At 48.8% G+C, this 21,427-nt stretch overlaps 1 protein-coding gene and 1 long non-coding RNA gene across 3 annotated transcripts in view; one reads left to right on the top strand and one right to left on the bottom strand.

The window, feature by feature from the left end:
* LOC108522984 (uncharacterized) overlaps positions 1-21,427 on the top strand; it is a 34,103-nt gene that overhangs the window by 5,433 nt on the left and 7,243 nt on the right. The gene's annotated exons all lie outside the window — the stretch shown is intronic.
* PARD6G (par-6 family cell polarity regulator gamma) overlaps positions 7,788-21,427 on the bottom strand; it is a 104,821-nt gene continuing 91,181 nt past the window's right edge. Inside the window, exons 3-4 of one of the 2 annotated variants that reach the window (XM_017863452.1) lie at positions 10,274-11,148; positions 8,449-8,537 (exon numbers count right to left, since the gene is read on the bottom strand). In XM_017863452.1, the coding sequence (XP_017718941.1) occupies positions 10,313-11,148 (836 nt within the window). In that variant the 3' untranslated portion in view covers positions 8,449-8,537; positions 10,274-10,312. Of the gene's footprint in view, positions 11,149-21,427 lie in introns of both variants that reach the window. The other variant, XM_017863451.1, reaches the window with a different exon arrangement.

The raw sequence follows: 21,427 nt of genomic DNA, 5'->3' as shown, positions 1-21,427 counted from the left end.
AAAAAAAAAAAAAAAAAAAAAAAGTATTTATGTGGGTGGTGAGACTAGGAGTGATTTTGTTCTTTGTGTTTTTTTATATTTTAAAATTTTCTAAACTGAATGTGCATTTAGTCCTCTAAAAATATAAGTAGTGTCCCATTTAACAGTGCTACCAGTTGGAAAAAGTGATTAACGTCATTTATCCATTAATTTATTGTATGTAAAGCTGTTGCTGTCATTGTTGAAATTAGGTGCTGCCAGATTGTGCAAGTATCAAAGCTTGAAGTTCAAGAAGCAAAAAACGTGGGTTATCAGATTGGTTGTTGATCACTCCAACAGCAAAGTTCTAGGCAATTAATGTTTTTGTTACTTTTGAAACATAAGTGCAAGGAATTAACAAAAAGTGTGCAGGGCAGGGACAACTCCTCCACCCTGGCCTCATACCGATGTTCTTGAAGTTTGCTTTTTCTCCCCTACTGCTTGCATTTGCTAAGCAGAAAGTGGGGTGTGTACTCCACAGGAGTGGTTCACAGAAGTGATGCTGCCCTGGCCCCAGCACCCTGAGGTGAGGAGACTGCACTGGGGCAGGCAAGGGGCCAGGAGACAGCAAGCAAGTATTTTTCCTGTGTGTGGAATCATATTTAATAATTATTGAAGAAAAAAGTCAACACCACACGTAGCAAGTTTGAATAGAGCTCTCTGATTACCTTGGTCCCATGGCTGACCAGTAACTGCCATTATGCCTGCAGAGATGGGATGGTGAGCCATCATTTCTCTTCCTCTTTCGTGATACCATCAGTGGCTTAGTCGCCGTGTGTCCATCAGATCTTGCCCAATGCTGGGGATAAAACATGAATGAAATGGAGTTACCCCTCAAAGAGCTCCCAGCTCTAAAGCCATGACCCTGTGCTCCATCAACACACAGGAGCAAGGGGAAGGCCGATGTGCCGGGAGGAGCAGAGAACGCTTCACAGAGGGAGGCAGCACAGCTGACCCCAAGTGTGAAGGGAAGCTGTGAGGGAAGTGCAGAGCGGTCCCTTTCAGGTCGAGCAACAGCACAAGATACCTTTGAGATGTAGACGTATGAGAGGCACAGCTGTTTGAGGAGCATTGAAGAGTTTAGGGGCACAGAATTGGACTTTAGGGTTAAGTTCAGGATCTGGGATCAGAGTCTGAAGTTGAAAGGTTCTTGAAATAATTCTGGTAAATAAATGTGGTAAGACAGTGCAGCAGTACAGGTGCAGAAGCTTCAGAAGCCTTCCTCTTTCTCCTCTCATCCTCTTCCTTCCCTCTCAGCCCTAAATTGAGGCAGAGCGAAGAGGGCTCCAACTGGCAGGGGAAGGACCGACAGGTGTTGCTTGGAGTTGGCTGTGGAGCCAAGCAGGGTGGTGAGGAAGGTTCCCCTGGGGAAGGTGAGAATGGCCCCTGTCAGTGCGAGTGGGTGGGGCTGGGAGGTTGAGAGGTAGCTGTGAAGGGGCATCGGGCCTGGACATGGGGGAGGGCACCTGTGTGGGGAAGAGGGTGGTGGTGGTGATGGGAGGTTGGTGGTTACATTCAGGGGACTGATCAGCACGTAAGTATATTAAGGATAATGGGAGCAGGTTTCTTACAAATAAGGAAAGGAAGAATCAATAGAGATGTAAATGTGTGTGTGCACATGTGTGTTTGTATGTGAGAAAGAGAGAGAAAGATCATCCCCAAGACCACCCTCAGGTTTAGTGAGTTTCAGAAAGAACTCACAGGCCTCAGAAGTCATCTACTCATGGCTACGAGGCAAAGGCTGCAGGAAGCCTTTGTGAGTTGTGAACTTCCAAAAAAAAAAAGTCCATGCATAATTTTCATGATAATCTTATTAAAAAGTGGGCAAAGGACATGAATAGACATTTTTCAAAAGAAGACATACATATGGCCAACAGGTATATGTAAAAATGCTCAACATCACTAATCATCAGAGAAAGGCAAATTAAAACCACAACAAGATACCTCATCCTACCCTAGTCAGAATGGCTGTTATTTAAAAAGTCCAAAAACAGATGTTGGCGAGGATGCAGAGAAAAGGAAACTCTTATACACTGTGGGAATGTAAATTGGCACAACCTTTATGGAAAACTGGAGATTTCTCAAAGAATTAAAGATAGAACTACCATTTGGTCCAGCAATCTTCCTACTGTGTATCTACCTAAAGGAAAAGAAATCAACATATCAAAAAGATAAGTGCACTCATATGTTTATCACAGTACTATTCACAATAGCAAAGATATAGAAACTAGCCTGAGTCTCCATCAGTGGATGACTGGATAAAGAAAATGTGGTATGTGTGTGTGTGTATATATATATATATAATATACACACACACACACCCAGTGGAATACTATCCAGTCATAACAAAGAATAAAATAATGTCTTTAGTGACAACATGGATAGATTAGAGGCCAGTATCTTAAACATGTCAGACCCCAAAAGACAAATATCATGTGTTCTCACTCACAAGTGGTAGCTAAAAAATGTGTGCACATGGATGTAGAGTGGAATGACAGACATTGGAGACTTGGAAGGGTGAGAGGGCAGGAGGTAGGTGGGTGATGAGAACTTAAGGGGTACAATGTATGTTATTTGGGTGACGATACTCTAAAAGCCCTGACTTGACTGGCACACGTTGTATGCATATATCCAATTATGCACGGACCTTTTTTTTTTTGTTTTTGTTGAGACGGAGTCTTGCTGTGTCGCCCAGGCTGGAGTGCAGTGGCGCGATCTCGGCTCACTGCAAGCGCCGCCTCCCGGGTTCACGCCATTCTCCCGCCTCAGCCTCCGAGTAGCTGAGACTACAGGCGCCCGCCACCACGCCCGGCTAGTTTTTTGTATTTTAGTAGAGACAGGGTTTCACCATGTTAGCCAGGATGGTCTTGATCTCCTGACCTCGTGTTCCACCCGCCTCGGCCTCCCAAAGTGCTGGGATTACAGGCTTGAGCCACCGCGCCCGGCCAGACCTTTTTTTTTTTTAAAGATCATCAGCTGTAGTTAGTGTGTGCATGCTGAATAGGGTATCCAAAACTATACTTGTACCCCACAGATTTATACAAATAAAAAAATGGTTACTAGTAAGGATGACTATAAGATTTCTGCTTAGATTACTATTGTAGTAGCATTCATCTAAGACATTCTTTGTCCAAAATACTTTCAAATACAAAAATCATGATTCCAAGAAAGTGAAGACACAGGATGCTCAGAGAAAGGATTGCCTGTTTCTCACTGATTGTCTTTCTATGGGTCAGTGGCGCTTAGCAGGGAATATTCCCTTCAATATTTTCAACAGCAACTTGAGTGACCCTTTACATATAAGACTTTTAATTCCAAATTTTTGTTTGTGTGTTTGTTTGAGACAGAGTCTCGCTCTGTCGCCCAGGCTGGAGTGCAGTGGCGTGATCTTGGCTCACTGCAAGCTCTGCCTCCCAGGTTCACGCCATTCTCCTGCCTCAGCCTCCCAAGTAGCTGGGACTTCAGGCGCACGCCACCACGCCCGGCTAAATGTTTTGTATTTGTGGTAGAGATGGGGTTTCACTGTGTTAGCCAGGATGGTCTCAATCTCCAGATCTTGTGATCTGCCCGCCTTGGCCTCCCAAAGTGCTGGGACTACAGGCATGCGCCACCACGCCTGGCTAGTTTTGTATTTTTAGTAGAGACAGGGTTTCTCCATGTTGGTCAGGCTGGTCTCGAACTTCCAACCTTAGGTGATCCATCTGCCTCGGCCTCCCAAAGTGCTGGGATTACAGATGTGAGCCACCGTGCCCGGCCTAATTCCAGTTTTTGACTGAGGAGTGAAGTCACTTACACTGGATGACAGAGTCTGCCTATTGCTGGCTAGAATAGACAGTGAAGGTGCATCCCAGAATAAATCAAAGGTGGTGGATGGTGTCTTTCCTTACCCAGACTGTGTGGATAAACATTGCATTTTTATTTATTTAGAGACAGATTCTCACTCTGTCGCCCAGGCTGGAGTGCAGTGGTGCAGTCATAGCTCACTGCAGCCTTGACCTCCTAGGATCAAGTGATCTTCCCACCTCAGCCACCTGAGTAGCTGGGACTACTTTTTTTATTTTAGGCGAAGAGAATGTACTTGGCTAAACTACAAAACTTTTTTTTTTTTTTTTTTTTTTTGTAGAGACAAGGTCTGTGTTGCCCAGGCTGGTCTTGAACCCCTGAGCTCAGGAGATCCACCTTGGCCTCCCAAAGTGATAGGATTACATGCGTGAACCACCACACCCAGCCTGCATTTCTAAAACTGATAGATGGGGTGAGAAAACACTGAAGCCAGAACATACAGGTGTGAATTATGGCTCTGAAAAGTATTTGTGTGATATTAGAAATATTAGCGTGGCTTCATTTTCTCATCTGAAAAGTAATGGTAAACGATAAAAATTCACAGTATCCTCTTTCTGGCTCTGTTTTGCTTGTCATTTATTGATAAATGAATTATATGTTACCTTTTGTTTGTTGCCTGTTTCTGAAGCATGAGCTCCAAGGAAACATTGGTTTACTCATCCACACTAAGTAGGGTCGTTAGTAACTGAACCTCAGAGAGAACACGACAGCCTCTGAATAAAGAGCTTATGCTGGCATGGGAAACAAACGCAAAACCGCCGTGGCAAGTGGAGGACATGAAGTGGGGGTTCAGTGTTTTCTCTGTTGCCTGTTACCACTCATTACGCGGAAGTAGACTTGGGACTCAGGTACTCTTACTAGTTTGTGTGGTGCCCTCTGCGGCCTGGTTCTGGATCTGCAGCCCAGTTACTGAACGTAGATTTGGGGCTCAGATCCTGTCATCCACGTATGTGGTGCCCTCTGCAGTCTGGTTCTGTGCTGTTCTCTTTTTATGACTGGTAGTCTCTGTGGCCCCGTTCTGTGGAGGTGGTTTTCCATCTCTGATTCTCTCATCGGTGTGTGCTGGTCTTTGGAGTCTAATTAATTGGAAGTTGATTTTGGATATTATCCTCATTCATGTGTGGTGCTCCCTGTGGTCTGGCTTTGAGGAAGTCAATTTTGGATTGTGATCCTGTCATACATTTGGCATTCTGCCGTCCCCTCGTATGAGGTATGTTTGGCACTGTGCCCTTCTTATGCTGCAGTCTTATGAGAAAGGAGGTTCCACACACTCTGATCCTCTCATCTGTACATTTGGGTCTCTGCAGTGTGGCCTCAGGTGGGTTTCACATAGGGTGTGTAATTTGGCTCTGAAGAGGTAAGACAGACTTTTCTGTCATCACGGCCATGTTGCTTAATAGCTCACCTGATAGTCTACTGGAAGTACAATTCTTGTAAAAGAGCGCTTCCCTGGCACTTTTTCTTGAGAGCAAGGGGACTCAAGTCAAGAATGTGTTTGTCTTCAAAGCTCACTGTGAAAGCAAATTTGGAAAATGGAACTCATTTTCTGGGTTGCAAGACCAATGATGAATCATGTTGTTTGCTTGTTATTACTGTTAGAGTTTATGTCTCTCCTTGGGAATATGGCTCAGTATTGAAAACATTCTCAATACCCTCAAGTTGTTTTTTTTTCCCTCATGAGGATAAAGGAGAATAAAACACAAGATAATTGAGGGAAAGTAAGAGGGAAAAAAGAATTTGTATATTGATTTGGAGTGTCTTCAGGAATAAATAGGAGATGTTCAAGGCAGAAAGGAGAACGTTAAGAAGACTAAGTGTATAGATGTGGCACCAGAATGGTGGTGGTGGGAGATAATTCAAAAAATAGCATTTGTGCACTTAGGAAATACTTTTACAGGTTACCTGATGTGAAATTACAATATTGATACCAGCACATAACACCCTAGAGGGAAATCCTGTGTGCTTGTTGGATAGGGTCTTGGTCATCAAGTCCAAGTTTATAGGCAAGTCCTATAAGCTTTGGGGATTAGCCAATGGTTCTCAAATGTGATTCCTGCACCAGCAGCATCAGCATCTCCTGGGAACTTGTTAGAAATGAAAATTCTCGGCCGGGCGCAGCGGCTCACGCCTGTAATCGCAGCACTTCGGGAGGCCGAGGTGGGCGGATCACAAGGTCAGGAGATGGAGACCATCCTGGCTAACACGGTGGAACCTAGTCTCTACTAAAATACAAAAAAGTTAGCCAGGCGTGGTGGCGGGCGCCTGTAGTCCCAGCTACTTGGGAGGCTGAGCCAGGAGAATGGCGTGAACCTGGGAGGCGGAGGTTGCAGTGAGCCAAGATTGCGCCACTGCGCTCCAGCCTGGGCCACAGAGTGAGACTCCATCTCAAAAAAAAAAAAAAAAATGAAAATTCTCAAACCCCACCCAAGTTCCTTAAGTCAGAGCCTGTGGGGTAATCCAGGCACTCTATTTGTTTTGTTTTTTTTTAAGATGGAGCTGGCTCTGCTGCCCAAGCTGGAGTGCAGTGGTGTGATCTCGGCTAACTGCAACCTCAGCCTTCCAGGTTCAAGTGATTCTCCAGTCCCAGTCTTCAGAGTAGCTGGGAGTACAGGTGCACACCACCGCACCCAGCTAGTGTTTTGTATTTTTAATAGCGCCGGTGTTTCGCCATCTTGGCCAGGCTGATCTCGAACTCCTGACTTCAGGCAGTCTGCCCGCCTTGGCCTCCCAAAGTGCTGGGAATACAGGCATGCGCCACTGTGCCTGGCCAGCAGGCATTCTTTAAACAAGCTGTTCGAGGGGTCGAGGGTTCACCCTCCAGTCTGTTTGAAACAGGAGGTCCTTGAGCTCACGCTGAGCAGCTTACTTTTCCAGAAAAGGGCAAGCTGGACATCAGCTAAGTAGGTTCATCCTTTCAGTAGGGATGGTACACAGTCAGTATCCTAGTGCATTTGGGTGGTCATTAGTGCAGCCTTCCACCATTTTAATAAACTATTCAGACCATGTGAGTTTTAGTGCTGCCATAAAAAGCTTCATACTGGTGCCAACTCTTAAAATGCAAGGATCAAAAGTTGACCCTATCACACTTGGTTCATACTTGCATCCTTTAAAAACATTCGACAGAGGTGCAGGTAACTTACATGTCCTTCTGTTGGAAAATTTGAGAAAAATTGGAAAATGACCACTCGCGATCATTTTATGTGAAACCATCAAATATTAATTACCCTCACAGAATTGTGAATAAATTCGCAATATCACTGCATGCTCTGGGGTTTATGATCTGGATTATCAGGTCAGGGAAACCCAAGCCTGAGGCCACACCTGGCTGGCAGCCAGGTATACATGTGGCCTCTGCTCACACTTAAGCCTCGTATCTCATCCTGCGCCATGTGTCTCTGAAACCGGACATGAGTTTTGGAGAGTGTACCCAGTGCTGGCACTTGACCCTGCCTCATCAGACTGGGGGGTCCACTGTCCAGCCGCCCACAGTCCCGAGTTGCTGTGTGGACTCAGCAGGCGGCAAGTAGTTGTGAAGTTCCTAGTGGGGTGCTGGTGCTCAGTGTGATCACATCTGTAATTTGCTGAGTAATTGAATTCATAATTGTAATTTGAATCTTGATGGCTGCCAAAACGATAGTGTGAATGAAAACTGTGCCAGCCAGGGCATACTTGGGAAGGGCTGCGTGCTGTATAAATTATTCAGAAAAGCTTTTTCAAAAAGACTTTGAGAGAGGGTTCTGGACTGTCATCTGTCTATCTGAGCTTAGGTCCATTTTCTCATCTACTTTCCTCAGAGAATGTGTGCAGATTCAGTGAAGAAAGATGGCCCATGATAGGCACATGATAAATCCGTCATTCTCTTTTTGAGGGATTACTTTATCTCTGGTATTCTCTTCCACTTAGTACACAGCAGAAATATTCATACGTTTTGTTTACTCAAAAGTCAAAAAAGTTTTTATTATCTGATATATAAAACCAAGAAAACTTTAATACATAATATGACATAGTTTTGTTTTTTTAAAAGGAAAAAGTGGCAGAAGTACAGACCTGTGTAGAAAAATATGCTCAAGCAGCTGTCCCAAGCAGTAATTCCTAAAAGTATGAATAGCACACAAATCTCAACGAAAGTCTCATTTCTTAAAAAAACACATTTGCTTAACAACTTAAAATGTGATAAGAAATATAACCTTCCTTCTTGATAGCAGACCCAGTTATACAACAGACATTCAAGAATCAGCAATAACTTAGTAAAAGAACATTTCCTTTGTGAGAGTAACAGTATTAGTTTTAGTTCCACAGAAACCGCTTCTGACTGCTGGGGCACCGAACGACATGCCCTTCATCAGACAGCAAGTCTGGGAAGATGCGGATCCTCACAGGAGAGGTCACGGGGAAGCATCTTTGGTCTTCTCTGTGCTTAGGAACAAAGGGCCAGCAATCCATTGCATACAAATAACATCAAACGCAGGTGCAGGAATTCACAACTCCTCAGCAAAAGCTGTTTCTTACAAATAGAACTTACTTTTCACTTAATATTCAGAAAAAATGAAAATGCTGAGATGCAGTTTTCCCTCTTAGCAGTCCCATGTTCACGAAGTCAGGACAGTTCCGCCACTGACCAGCAGGTGGTGCTGGACCACAAGGAGAAGCAGCAGGAGGTGCGCGGCTGCGACAACCTAGAAAAATATTTTTTTACCTGTATCTGTATGAAAGATTTGGTCAAAGTTCTCAAAGTATAAATGTAACATTTTATTCCCAACATTGTATTCAAGCAAAACACATTATATAAAATTTAATTGTATCAAATAGGAATTTTTAAAATTACTAAATACATAAATGTTGCTGGAAGCGCAACATAAAGTGAGGATGAATTTAGTATTTGTTAAAAACCACTAAGTTCCACATGACTTCTTATAGTTGAAAATGAGAACTGCCAGTGACCATTCTAGAAATGAAGATTAGCATGTATTGTGAGTTACAAAAAGAAACGTCTGTTTCAAAAAACAAAGATGAGAACTCACATGCAAATGACTGCTTTCTCAAAGCCCTTGCTGGATGTGTGCGATGCTTATCCTTCATTTCTGCTGAAAACATTTCAGAAATTGCCCTCAGAGTCTGTCAATCCACGGGAAAAGGGCTTAGATCCTAAATGGGACTGCTGAGCCCAGTCCAGCAGAGCTGCTGCTTCCCACCCTGGATTCCCCCTCGAGGCTGAATGGGCCATCTCTGTGGGTCACAAAAATAGTCCCTGGTCCGGTGCAGTGGCTCACGCCTATAATCCTAGCATTTTGGGAGGCTGAGGGACGGATCACCTGAGGTCAGGAGTTCAAGACCAGCCTAACCAACGTGGTGAAACCCCATCTACTAAAAATACAAAAATTAGCCGGGTGTGGTGGCACGTGCCTGTAGTCCCAGCTCCTTGGGAAGCTGGGGCAGAATCGCTTGAACCCAGGAGGCGGAGGTTGCAGTGAGCTGCGATCACTCCAGCCTGGATAACAGAGCAAGACTCTGTCTCAAAACAAAAAACAGCCCCGGAACAATTCCACAGCTGCGGATGCCAGAAATGTGCTGGTGGGAGCGCTCCTGTCCCAGCCGAATTATGACTATGAACAGTGTGAAAATCTAGAATTCATCTCCATGGTTGGTTGTACCTGTGACAGATTTGGGTGTATTTCTTCTTCGTTTTTTTCCCCCCAAGACGGAGTCTCGCTCTGTCGCCCAGGCTGGAGTGCGGTGGCGCAATCTCGGCTCACTGCAAGCTCCGCCTCCCGGGTTCAAGCGATTCTCCTGCCTCAGCCTCCCAAGTAGCTGGGATTACAGGCGCCAACCACCACGCCCGGCTAATTTTTTTTTATTTTTAGTAGAGACGGGGTTTCACCATGTTGGCCATGCTGGTCTCGACCTCCTGACCTCGTGATCCGCCCGCCTCGGCCTCCCAAAGTGCTGGGATTACAGGCGTGAGCCACCGCGCCCGGCTGCATTCGTTCTTAAAAACCAGCCTGTCACATACATCAGCACAGTCGGCCTCGCCTGCAAGTCAGCAGAAAGCACAGCAAGAATGCTGAGACATATTTTGCATGGGCCAAGTTAAAAACATGAATTTGACTATTTTAAAAGTAATTTTAAAGCTTCATTTTAAAACAAAGTATTTGTAAAAATTTTTTAAAGCATTTGTTTGCACTTGGTCAGATCTTTTCTATCACGTGGCAAAGGCGCTAAGAGCTGCACTCAGGCCTGGTAATAGAGTGTTGTCTTCAGGCATTCATTGTAAGTTCCGTGGCGAAATTCTATAAAAATAGGCAATATTTGTGTTTCTATATCCAGAAGTTGAAACAAAGAGCTGAGTTGTTTTTGTGGTCACAACAACAAAAAAGGAGGGGATGCAGTCTGCAGGTCCTGTCCCTGTCCTTACCCGGGAACTGCGGCTAGGATTTGGGGGCCTCTCCGGAGTCTAGAGCGTGACCGCGGGCCCGTGCTCCTCCACGCCGCCTGGTGGCAGGGCCAGGCTGTGACGTGGGTCAGCCCGCAGGGAGCTGAGCAGCCGCTGGAGGCCGCCGTCCAGGGCCAGGTCCCGCTGCAGCCGCTGCGCCAGGCCCGCGCCATTGACCCGCGAGAGGCTGCCTGCGGGGGCGCCCGGGGCCTGGGGGGGCCGTGCAGGCTCCAGCGTGCCCTCGATGACCACGTCGTTGTCCTCGTCGCTCTCCGCCTCGTCGGGGTGGAAGTTCTGCAGGACGCGCGGGGCCGGGGGACCCACGAGGCCCGCGGTGCCGTCCGAGGGTGGTCCCGAGCTGCCCAGCGCGCGGCCGCCACGCACCACATTGTTGCGCTGGTTGGCGGGCTTGACGGTGACGATGAGGTTGTGGCTGTTGGCGATCATCATGTCCGTGACCTGGTCCAGCGTCTTCCCGGCCACCTCAATGCCGTTCACTTCCAGGACCTCGTCATTCACAGCCAGCAGCCCGGTGCTCTCCGCCAGGCCCCCGGGTACCATGCGCGAGATGAAGATGCCGGGCACCTTCTCCAGCCCGTGCGGGGTCACGCGCACGCTGGTGCCATCGCGGATGTAGAAGCCCAGCGGCTTCTCGCAGCCGTGCCGGTGCAGCCGCACTCGCCGGTGCGTCTCGGGGACCAGGTCCACATCGATGATGGAGGACACGGGGCGGAAGTCGCGCGGGAGGCCGATGTCCAGGTGTGCGCGCCGCCGGGGTCCTTCGTCACGCAGCGCGCCCAGCGCCCGCCTCCGCCTGCACAAGGAGCCCGCGCCGAGGCTGCCACGCTCGGCCTCCTCTGCGGGAGAGGGGACAGTTAGAGGGGACACAAACTGAGCCCCGCCTGAGCCCTCGGCCTTCACCTGGCACTGCTGTTCCATCTGCGTGACGCCGAGGCACCCAGGGTGCACAGGAGCGTCCCAGACCTGCAGGCTGAGTGGAAATCAGGCAAGCTCAAGTGCCGTCCCCTAAAATTAACTCTCTAGCGCTCTCCTTACTGCTCCACAGGCACCAAACCAAAGGACTTACAGACTAAAAGGTGCTAGCAGGCACCTGCCCCAGAAAGAATCAATGGCAGTGGAGGGTTTGGGGCCTGGCGGACTGGGGAGTGCCTCAGCCTTCTGGGAGGCAGCAGGCTGGACTGGGGACTTCTTAAGCTTTGCCCATTCTCCCGTATTTCCTTCTCTCAACTGTAAGGTGGGAGGCTCGTTTCTTTTTTTCTAAGGTTAATTACAACTAAGAGAGACCTTTCCTGCTTTCTTCTTTTCTTTCTATGTGCAAGCCCCACCACAGTGTCTGCTAGTCAGCATTCAAGGGCCCTGAAGGTGTCGCTCGGTCGGGCGTGTGAGCATTTCCCTGCATTTCTGGTTAGCAGCTGATGAGGGGAGATGAGTTGAGGAAGGAGTGGGAGCAGAGGATGGCTGCTTCCCTTCTGTGAGGTCCCACACACTGTCAGTGGTGTTTGTAGGTAGATGAAGCCTCCAGGCTGCACGGCTCCCTTCCTCAGGGACGCTGTGGGACCCGCCTGGCCACACCTGCCAGCCTGTGGCATGACACATTTGTGGCAGTGTGGAAACTTTACCGTAAAGTCGGGCTACTGCAAAATAAAAGTCCACTGAATTAATCAAGCAGAAACGTTGTAAGGAGCTTAGTGTAAAGTAAAAATTTTAAGACACTGGTGGCATTTGGAAACTCTGAATAAGGCATTTTCCTTGAGTCAGAAAAAAAATCTTGTTTTACTTAATTTTTATATGAAGCCTCTTTTGTTTTTGACACACAAGGGTCTGTAAAACAGGTGTCTTGGGGAGCAGAGGGAAGGGCTTGCTCTGCGAGGCTTGGTCCTGTGGAGTTGGCGGCATCCACAGCAGCCTGCTCTTTGGGCTGGGGAGGCTCACATCTTTGCTTTGCCAGTGAAAGCCAGGAGGACTGGGAGCCCAGGCAGAAGCAATGCCATAAACAGGCGCTCCTCAGAGCAGAGACCTCCAGACTCCAGGCGTCAGTCTGGCTTCTGCATTTCAGTGAGCAGGCAGGGCCCATTATGACTTGCTTTGGAGATGGGGAATGCTGGTTGACAGTTCTGGAAAGGACTCGAAGACCAATTACTTCCACCATGGAGGCAATATTCAGGCAGCTTGGAGGGGAGGCCAATGCTCAGGCGTCACATCTCTCAACCCAGCAGAGCCCATGGCTGCCTAGACAACGAGAAGGCCGTAGCACAGGCTCTGGAACATGCTGCAGGCAGCAGGGTTAGTGCACCCTGGAGCTGGGATGCCTCAGCATGAGGACGGTCTTCCTGGGAGCTGCATCCCGGCCAGCACTCCACATAGCTGCTCAGTGACGGAAGCCATCCATCATCCCTTATCAGCATCATTTATTACCCACTGACACAGTAAGGTCTGAAAGGGCTTTCGAAATAAGATGACTTTTAAAAACTACACCTGTAAGCCCTGTTTACCCTGATGTGATTGTTAGGCATTGTATGCCTGTATTAAAATCTCATGTAACCCATAAATATATATACCTAATATGTACCCACAAAAATAAAAAAATAAAATTACACTTGTAATATTCCTTTCCAGCTGTGACCACCTTTCCTGCACACTCACACGTACACATGGATATGGTTGTCTGTGCTTGTTTTATAGAAACAGGATCTCAGTTCCTGGCCAGCACCCGGCCTCTCTGCACCTCACAGACTCTGCAAATGCTTACTGGGTGACTTCAGGGATACAGATGAGTGGATAAAGTCCCTGCCCTGAAGTAGCCATGAAGCAAGTGGGAGAAAGAGATACAGACTGAATTTTCCATACAGCCACACGGAGAGCACGGTGAGACTGGATGTGCACAGGATACGATGGGAACAGTGCAGGGGCATCTGGGGAGGCGGCAGTTATGCTGCCCAGGGGGGTGCGGATCAACAACACAGAGTTGAAGAGAAGACGCCAGAGGGTGAGGGGCACAGAGCTCTTCCCGTGATGAGGAGAGACTGTGCCTTTAGAGTTCGCCTGGTCTGGCTGCTGCCGCAGGTTTGGATTAACCAAGGGCCTGGGACAGAGTGGGCTCTCCCTGGACTAAAAGCTAAACCTGAACAAAGGCATCTGCCTCATGGTGTGCTCATTCTAAGTGGGAGGGAATGTGGATCCACGGGGCTGCAGATGGAGGTGTGGCAGCACCCGAGGCACAGGCTCTGCCTGTTTGCCATGATGTGGGCTCCTCCCAAGGGGTCTCCTTGGATGACAAATCTATGCACTTTCAAGAGGGCAGCCCTTCTGGCAAACTCATGCCCGCAAGAACACTGTTGTGCATGTGGCCATCCACATGCTCCTCCCCGGAGACAGGCCCTGTGCTCAGGGCCGTGAGCAGCAGGGCCCAGGAGAAGAGACTGAGGTTTTATGCAGGGCAGGTGAGGCCTGTGATGCTGAGGGTAGGGGAGTAAGAAATGGTACGTGTCCATGTGTGAAACAGCCTGGCTGGCTGTCCCACACACGGGCAGAGTACAGTGAGGCCTGGCCTGGGAGAGGTGACACCTACTGTTCCAAGCATCCTCTTTCTCTCTACCACTGACTCAGTTTCAGATTCAATTTCACCTCCCTCCAGGAGCCACTTGTCTTCAAGTCCCAGTTCACGGCCACCCATCCCGGGAGCCCCACCCCTGTTCCGCATGGTGCATTCCCTTCCACCAAAACCACAAACCTGTCTGCATCACAAGGGCCAGGTGGCAGCATCTCAGCCATCCCCACAGGGCAGCAAGTGCTCTGGCCGCAGTGCACAGTGGACCAGATTAAGGCTCAAGCCCAGAACTGTGGGATACAGAGAAGGGCACAACGGCCAGCCCCCTTCTCATAAGGGGCTTATAAATCACAGGTAGACCAGGGTTCCCTGCACCAATAAAAGCAAGTGTGTGGACCTCTGCTTCCCAGAAGTCATGTAGTCCTTCCCATGCCTCCTGCTAAGTTCAACAAAAACCCTGGATGTTACATACAAAACAAACATAAGATGATGCAGGAGAGAAGTCACACTAGCAACATGGCAGCAGCTCCTTGGGTTTTCTTTTAGCCTCGTCATCTCAGACTTGGAGCTGAAGGCATCAGCAACCTGGATGCACCAACAATCATAGACCAAAAAGCCCCAACAAACGTCTGCTCTGTCTGTACGAAGATCAGAAAGAGGCAGCCTAAAAGGATGGAACACGTGTGGACAATAACTGCCCCACCTGCTGCATCCCACACACAGAGCCTGGAGCCTCACCTCCTCAAGGCTAGAATGGGTGCCCAACAGCCCCTGGCTCTGGTGCTAGAGAGACTAAGCAGGGAGTGAGGACCTCGCCTTTGGTCCTTTCTCCATGGACCCCACAGTCCTGAGGGGGACTCTCCTCCCTCAAAACACTCAGGGGCCATCCTAACAGCCCCTCCTCCCGGCCAAGTCCCAACGACTGCAAATCCCTTCCCTGCACTCCAAACCCTCCAAACCTTGAGGGGCGTTGCCTCTGTGATGTGCTCTCCATGTGTCTAAAGGGCTCCACCTTTTAACTTTCATGGTTGGGTGTTTCCACCGGGTCCACACTGCTCTTCACGTCACATCTGAATGTCATGCCCATAGTAAGAGGATGAAACTGTTGGGTCCTGGGCCTTCAAGGACTTGAGCAGGGGGGAGCCTTGTTTACCCACCTAACAATAATATAAAATATAATCCTAGCCAACCTCAAATTAAACCTTTTGAAGATATGTATCGGGGGAACCCACCCCTAATATTTCCACATAAGTTCTTTTTATTTTCCATAAGTGTCTGCCAGCTGAGAAATAAAGAGAAAGAGTACAAAGAGAGGAATTTTACAGCTGAGCCACCGGGGATGACATCACATATGGGTAGGACCGTGATGCCCACCTGAGCCTCAACCAGCAGGTTTTTTTTAAGGGTTTCAAAAGGGGAGGGGGTGTAAAACAGGGAGTAGGTACAAAGATCACATGCTTCAAAAGGCAAAAAGCAGAACTACTAATAAGGGTCTAACAAAGATCATGCTTCTGAGGGAACAGGACAAAGGGAAAAAGCAGAACCACTGATAAGGGTCCAACAAAAACAAGGCAAAGGGCAAAAGCAGAACTATTGATAAGGGTCTATGTTCAGCGGTGCACATACTATCTTGATAAACATCTTAAACAACAGAAAACGGTTTGAGAGCAGAGAACTGGTCTAACCACAAATTTACCAGGGCGGAGTTTTTCCCCACCCTAGTAAGCCTGAGGGTACTGCAGGAGACCAGGGCGTATCTCAGTCCTTATCTCAACTGCACAAGACAGACATTACCAGAGCAGCCGTTTATAGACCTCCCCCCAGGAACACATTCCTTTCCCAGGGTATTAATATTAATATTCCTTGCTAGAAAAAGAATTTAGCAATCTCTCTCCTACTTCCATGTCTGTTTATAGGCTCTCTACAAGAAGGAAAATATGGCTGTTTTTGCCTGACCCCGTAGGCAGTCAGACCTTATGGTTGTCTTCCTGTTCCCTAAAAATTGCTGTTATTCTATTCTTTTTCAAGGTGCACTGATTTCATATTGTTCAAACAGACTTTTACAATCAATTTGTACAGTTAACACAATTATCACAGTGGTCCTGAGGTGACATATATCCTCAGTTTTCGAAGATAACAGGATTAAGAAATTAAAGACAGCCATAAGAAATTATGAAAGTATTATTTGGGAACTGATAAATGTCCATGAAATCACCACAATTTATGTTCCTCTGCCATGGCTCCAGCTGGTCCCTCCCTTTGGGGTCCCTGACTTCCCGCAACAGATATGTCTTTGTGTCTAAAACTTTAGTAAAGTTTTGTTTTTAAAAAACGTGGTATTGAATTGTTAACCTCCAGGAAGTTGCCAGAAAACATTATAATTTATCATTTCCACTGGGTGAGGTGGCTCGCACCTGTAATCCCAGCACTTTGGGAGGCCAAGGTGGGCGGATCACCTGAGGTCAGGAGTTCAAAACCAGCCTGACCAACATGGTGAAACCCCGTCTCTACTAAAAATACAAAAATTAGCTGGGCGTCATGGCATCCGCCTGTAATCCCAGCTAGTAGGGAAACTGAGGCAAGACAATTGCTTGAATCTGGAAGGTGGGGGTTGCAGTGAGCTGAGATTGTGCCATTGCACTCTAGCCTGGGCAACAAGAGCAAAACTCCATCTCAAACAAATAAACAGGAAATATTTCCACTTATTTCCTAACAAAACTATCACTTTGTCACCATCTGGACCTGTAAACAAATGTGACTGTTCACTTGTATTTTTCCTTCTGAGAGGAAGGCAGGCATGTCAGTGGCATGGTCAGGTCGGCACCGACACAGCACAACACCCCAATCATTAGTGTGTTCCTCCTCTCCACCGCACCCCAAGCAGAACAAAGGCCCAGACGCAGGGCTGTGAGTGTCTCTCCTGGCAGCCCCACCTGGGTGCTGGAAGGCCCCAGTGGATTCTGCCAAGCAGGCAACTCAGTCTGGGGCACGTGTGCCACGGCAGACACTGCTGGCGTGACCCTCGGTCAGGGGGGCATCAGGACACCTTATCTCAGTGGGAAGTTTCCACCTCCCTTAGAATCTAAAGGCGCCAGCAAGTTCATTGAAAGTGATCAATTACAGCTCCTCAACGGTCAGATCTAGTAGCCCCATATGAAACACAACAACTCTGTGGCAGCTTTTTTAGAACAGTATTTTCAAGTTTCTGGTAAATGTCCTCCGTAGAGAGCGTCAGATGAGCAGGGGAGGTGTGTGCCTCTTTCATCCTGTCCTGGCTCCTTACGTCCTCAGAGCACGAGACAGCCCGCAGGGTACTCACCCCACATTTCCACCTTCCCAGGGAACTTCAGGGGAGTGCACTGGCCCTCCCTGCAGACCAGGAAGGTCTGGTCCTCCCCCCACCATCGGGACTGTGCTCACAGAAGTCCCTTTAGGGGCCCTTCTCCACACTACAGCCCCCTCTTTTGGGACCCCACAACCGCAAACACTTGAGGACCCAACAGGCTGGAGCCCGCTTAGATCTTGGTCGTGCTGGCCAGACCCTAACATCCCATGCTGACCCCTCTGGCCTTGGCCCTGTGCTCCAAGGGAGTTTCAGCATATTGAAAGGTGCAGGGCCCAGTGTGTCACCATATGGAATAACTACCACTTCTCAGTGCAAGACACTGGTCAATCAGAACAGTGAAGGTTAACAATGACAAGTGACACCCACTGGGCCTCATGGGCCACACCCCCGCTGTGGGTCCTCTGTTGTGGTTCCTGCCCGAGAGCATCATGTTGCATGTGGATGTGTGTGCAGGATAACACATGGGCAGTGCTGAGGACAGGGCACGGCTCTTCATGCAGCAGCTCACTCAGGGCAGCAAGTTTGGAGCAGGTACTCCTGGGGACACAGACTCAGGGGTTCAGGGGCCTGGAATGGCCTGGATGGGGGAAGGTCTTGTGTGTAACCCCCATGACAGGCAAGGCAGCAGCAACACTTCACCATGTTTCCAGACAGACTTGGGGTCCTGGAAGGAGGCACTGGAGAGGGTGGAGCTGGGGCCATGAGATGTGCCCAGGCCTGTGCTCACTTCCTCCCCCAGTGTCTCTGATGCTCTGAGCCACGTAGGGAGATGAGGACGACCACAGGAACACGGCCCACGATGAACGTGCAGGGGATTTTTGAGCAGCAGGGAATGGGTCCCCTCATGGTGCAGCTTAGACCACCCTGTGCAAAGGCAGGTTCTGAACCCTTGGGCCTGGGGTGCAGCTCGAGGGCACTCAGGTGAGGTCAATGCCATGGGTTCATAAACTAATCGTGAGTAACAGGAGGTTGATGAGCTAAGTAACGTCTGTCACTGTCAAGTGGCTGTGTAAGCTGAAAGATGCACACGTTCATAGGCAGGGGGCAAAAGAGCAAGCGGCTCAGTGGAGGAAACGGGCCGACACCCTTCTTGGAGGAGGGCCAGCAAGTGCATGCGACTCTGGTTCTTCCTGAACTCTTGACGAGATGGGCCGCCCATAGTCTGCACCCAAACCCCCTTCCCAGCATCCAAGGGCCCAGGGCGCGTTTGGTTCCAGCCAGCCTGCCTGCTTCCAGTGAGCTGTGGCTGGGGTGAGAAAACACACAACCTGCCTGCCTGCAGTGGGAGGTGCAGGAAGGAGTACTGCCCGCATGCACCTGCTCACACTGCAGCTGACCACTCACCCTGGCATGGGGATGAGGTGACTGAATTTCAGACAACAATCCATTTCTCCATCTCTTTAAATATGAACCATTGCATATGGACTTCATTAGTGAAAAAATTCCAAACTTTCTTAGAAATAAAATTTGTTTTAAAGAATACCCCAGGCCGGGCGCGGTGGCTCAAGCCTGTAATCCCAGCACTTTGGGAGGCTGAGACGGGCGGATCACGAGGTCAGATCGAGACCCTCCTGGCTAACACGGTGAAACCCCGTCTCTACTAAAAATACAAAAAACTAGCCGGGCGAGGTGGCGGCGCCTGTAGTCCCAGCTACTTGGGAGGCTGAGGCAGGAGAATGGCATGAACCTGGAAGGCGGCGATTCAAGTTAAGGGAGTACCGGCCACCGCCCTCCAGCCTGGGCGACAAAGCAAGCCTTCGTCTCAAAAAAAAAAAGAATACCCCATTTCTAAAATTCCAACTTTGATTTCTAAAATACCTTTTTACAAGAAAAAAATTGTCACTGCTTCTTTTTCAAGCAATATGTTAAATCTGGTATTTTCCACAAAGTAAACAATTCAAGGAGTCACATTTTTTAGGCAACTGTCTAACCACCCTCTCTCCTCATATCCTGTTTTCAAATTTTGTGTGTGTATGTGTGTGTGTGTGTGTGTGTGTTTAAATTTTTTTTTGGAGACTGTCACCCAGGCTGGGGTGCAGTGGCACAATCTCGGCTCACTGCAGTCTCCACCTCCCGGGTTCAAGCAATTCTCATGCTTCAACCTCCTGAGTAGCTAGGATTACAGACGTGAATCACCACATCGAGCTGTCAAATTATATTTTCTTCTTCCATTTCTATTTTGAAGTATCTGTAACAAGAGGGGGAATTGGAATCTGGTCTTATGAAGCTCTCATGGTTCCAAGTTCTCAAACTAAAGATTTTCTAATAAATATTTTCTTACAAACAACCCCTTCTGTCACATAAGGGTTTGACCTGAATTAAAACTATCCTGACTCTCCGGCGAGGAAGGGTGGAAACTGGTGAAGATGCCTCTTCCAAAGGCTTCCAGGGTCCTTCTGGAGGGAGCCTGTCCAACTGCACTCTGGGGAAGGGAGAGAAACAGGAAGACGTCGCCTTCACGCTCAGGTCGGTCGCACAGGAAGGTGGCGGCGTGTGCCTGAGGGCTTGGGCCTGGGAGGAGGTAACCATGGTCCTGAGACACACCCTCTGCCCACGCCTCTCTGCTAGCCTGGCCAGACGCATGGGGTGCCCAATCGTCTTCATGGTGGCAGCTGCAGAGTTAACAACTCACGGTCATTTGGAGAACGCACCAGGCCCGCGCTCAACGTTGCACTTGATTCCTGCGAGTGCTCAAGAAGGGAAGCACCAGACAGATGCCAAAATGTAGCCACAGCAGCACTGCTTTGCCTCCCTTGGCAGCACAGGGCTACAGAAGGACTGCGGGGAGCCCTCTGCCTCAAGGCGCTCCACCAGGACACACCCCTCCTCAGCGGTTCCTCTGAGTGTTCTTTAGAATCTGATACATCAGGCCTGGACGGGAGATGGTGCCCTCGGGCGCCAGAGCGTGTGGTCCACTTCACAGCCACACCCACCCCAATTCCTGATCTTCCCCAGTCTCCTGGCTCCCGCTGTTCCTCGTTCTCAAACCACTCGCTTCACTGCTTCCGATTCAACTTTTCGTCACCTAAAGTGAGAGATACAACCTCTTTCTTTCCCTCTCAGGATCAACGACTCGGTTTTAAGTCACCATGGAGAGGAGTAGTCAGACCTCACGCATCTGCCACACTTTATTTCAGGAGACGAGCGACTGCGAGGACCATGGTCACCTGGTGAACTGCCCAGGCCAAACGCCATGGCCTTGCCTGCTCACGGGCAAAGCAGCTGCCAGCTTAAATGGTAACAAATCAATAAAGAAAGGAAGGAAGGAGGGAGGAAGCCGGAGGGGAGAGTACGTCGCAGTCTCTCAATGACGCCATCAGGACGCGCCACGCCGGAGACTTCAGCTGCCAGATCAGCACAGCCTATTAGAGCCTTGTCCAGTCCCAGCTTGTCCAAGGGTAGTTAACACCAAATTCCCTCCCCATAATTAAACAGCATGTAGACACATATAAAAAATACCACAGAAGAACTACACCACTGGGTCAAAACACATGCCAGAACAATATTTCTTTTTTAAAGACAACATAAATGTCAACATTTGAAAAGTGTGCCACATTAGGTGAAAACAAAGCGTGTTGTGTACTAGTCTCAGAACTCATCGGCAGTTTTATCTTTTCCACAAAACTCTGTCTTCAAACGCCAAGACCTGTCTCCTTGGGGCACCTCCACAGGCCTGGTCTGCAGCATGCATTCTTGGGATTCTTCCGGGCTCACCTGGCCATGATCCCCAGCACCGAACAGCTCAAGAACACCGTCTACCCCCATCTGCCAGAGCAAATCTATTTTCCACCAAGACTAGGACTGTCGGCTCTCAGTCACCAAGGACACACCATGGTTGGAGGCGACCAGCATGTTCTGATGAGGGAGGTGACAGTGCCTGCCCCAGGACCCGTATGTGCTGCAACAGGCAGCCTGCAGGGCATGTGCCAGAGGCCAGGGCCTGAGCAACACACACAGTGCTGCCCAGGTGGGCCCTGCACCCTTGCAGTAAGGGACAGCGTCAACCAACGAAAACACCACACACACAAAGTCCTAGTTTCCATCTAAGAAGTGTTTTCTGGAACTTTAAGCAACATTTTATTTCCACAAATATGGGGGAAAAGGAACCCTATGGTGCATAATTCTTATCTTACTTTAGGGTCCTGTTTCTGGACTCAGTGGACTCAAGTGTAGCCAGGTCCAATCTCTGCACTTGCCTCTGGAATGTTCTGCCAACACCCTT

Source organism: Rhinopithecus bieti, unplaced genomic scaffold (assembly GCF_001698545.2).
Source record: "Rhinopithecus bieti isolate Rb0 unplaced genomic scaffold, ASM169854v2 scaffold_69716, whole genome shotgun sequence".
Classification (NCBI taxonomy): Eukaryota; Metazoa; Chordata; class Mammalia; order Primates; family Cercopithecidae; genus Rhinopithecus; species Rhinopithecus bieti.
This window is presented reverse-complemented; position numbering and strand designations above follow the sequence as displayed.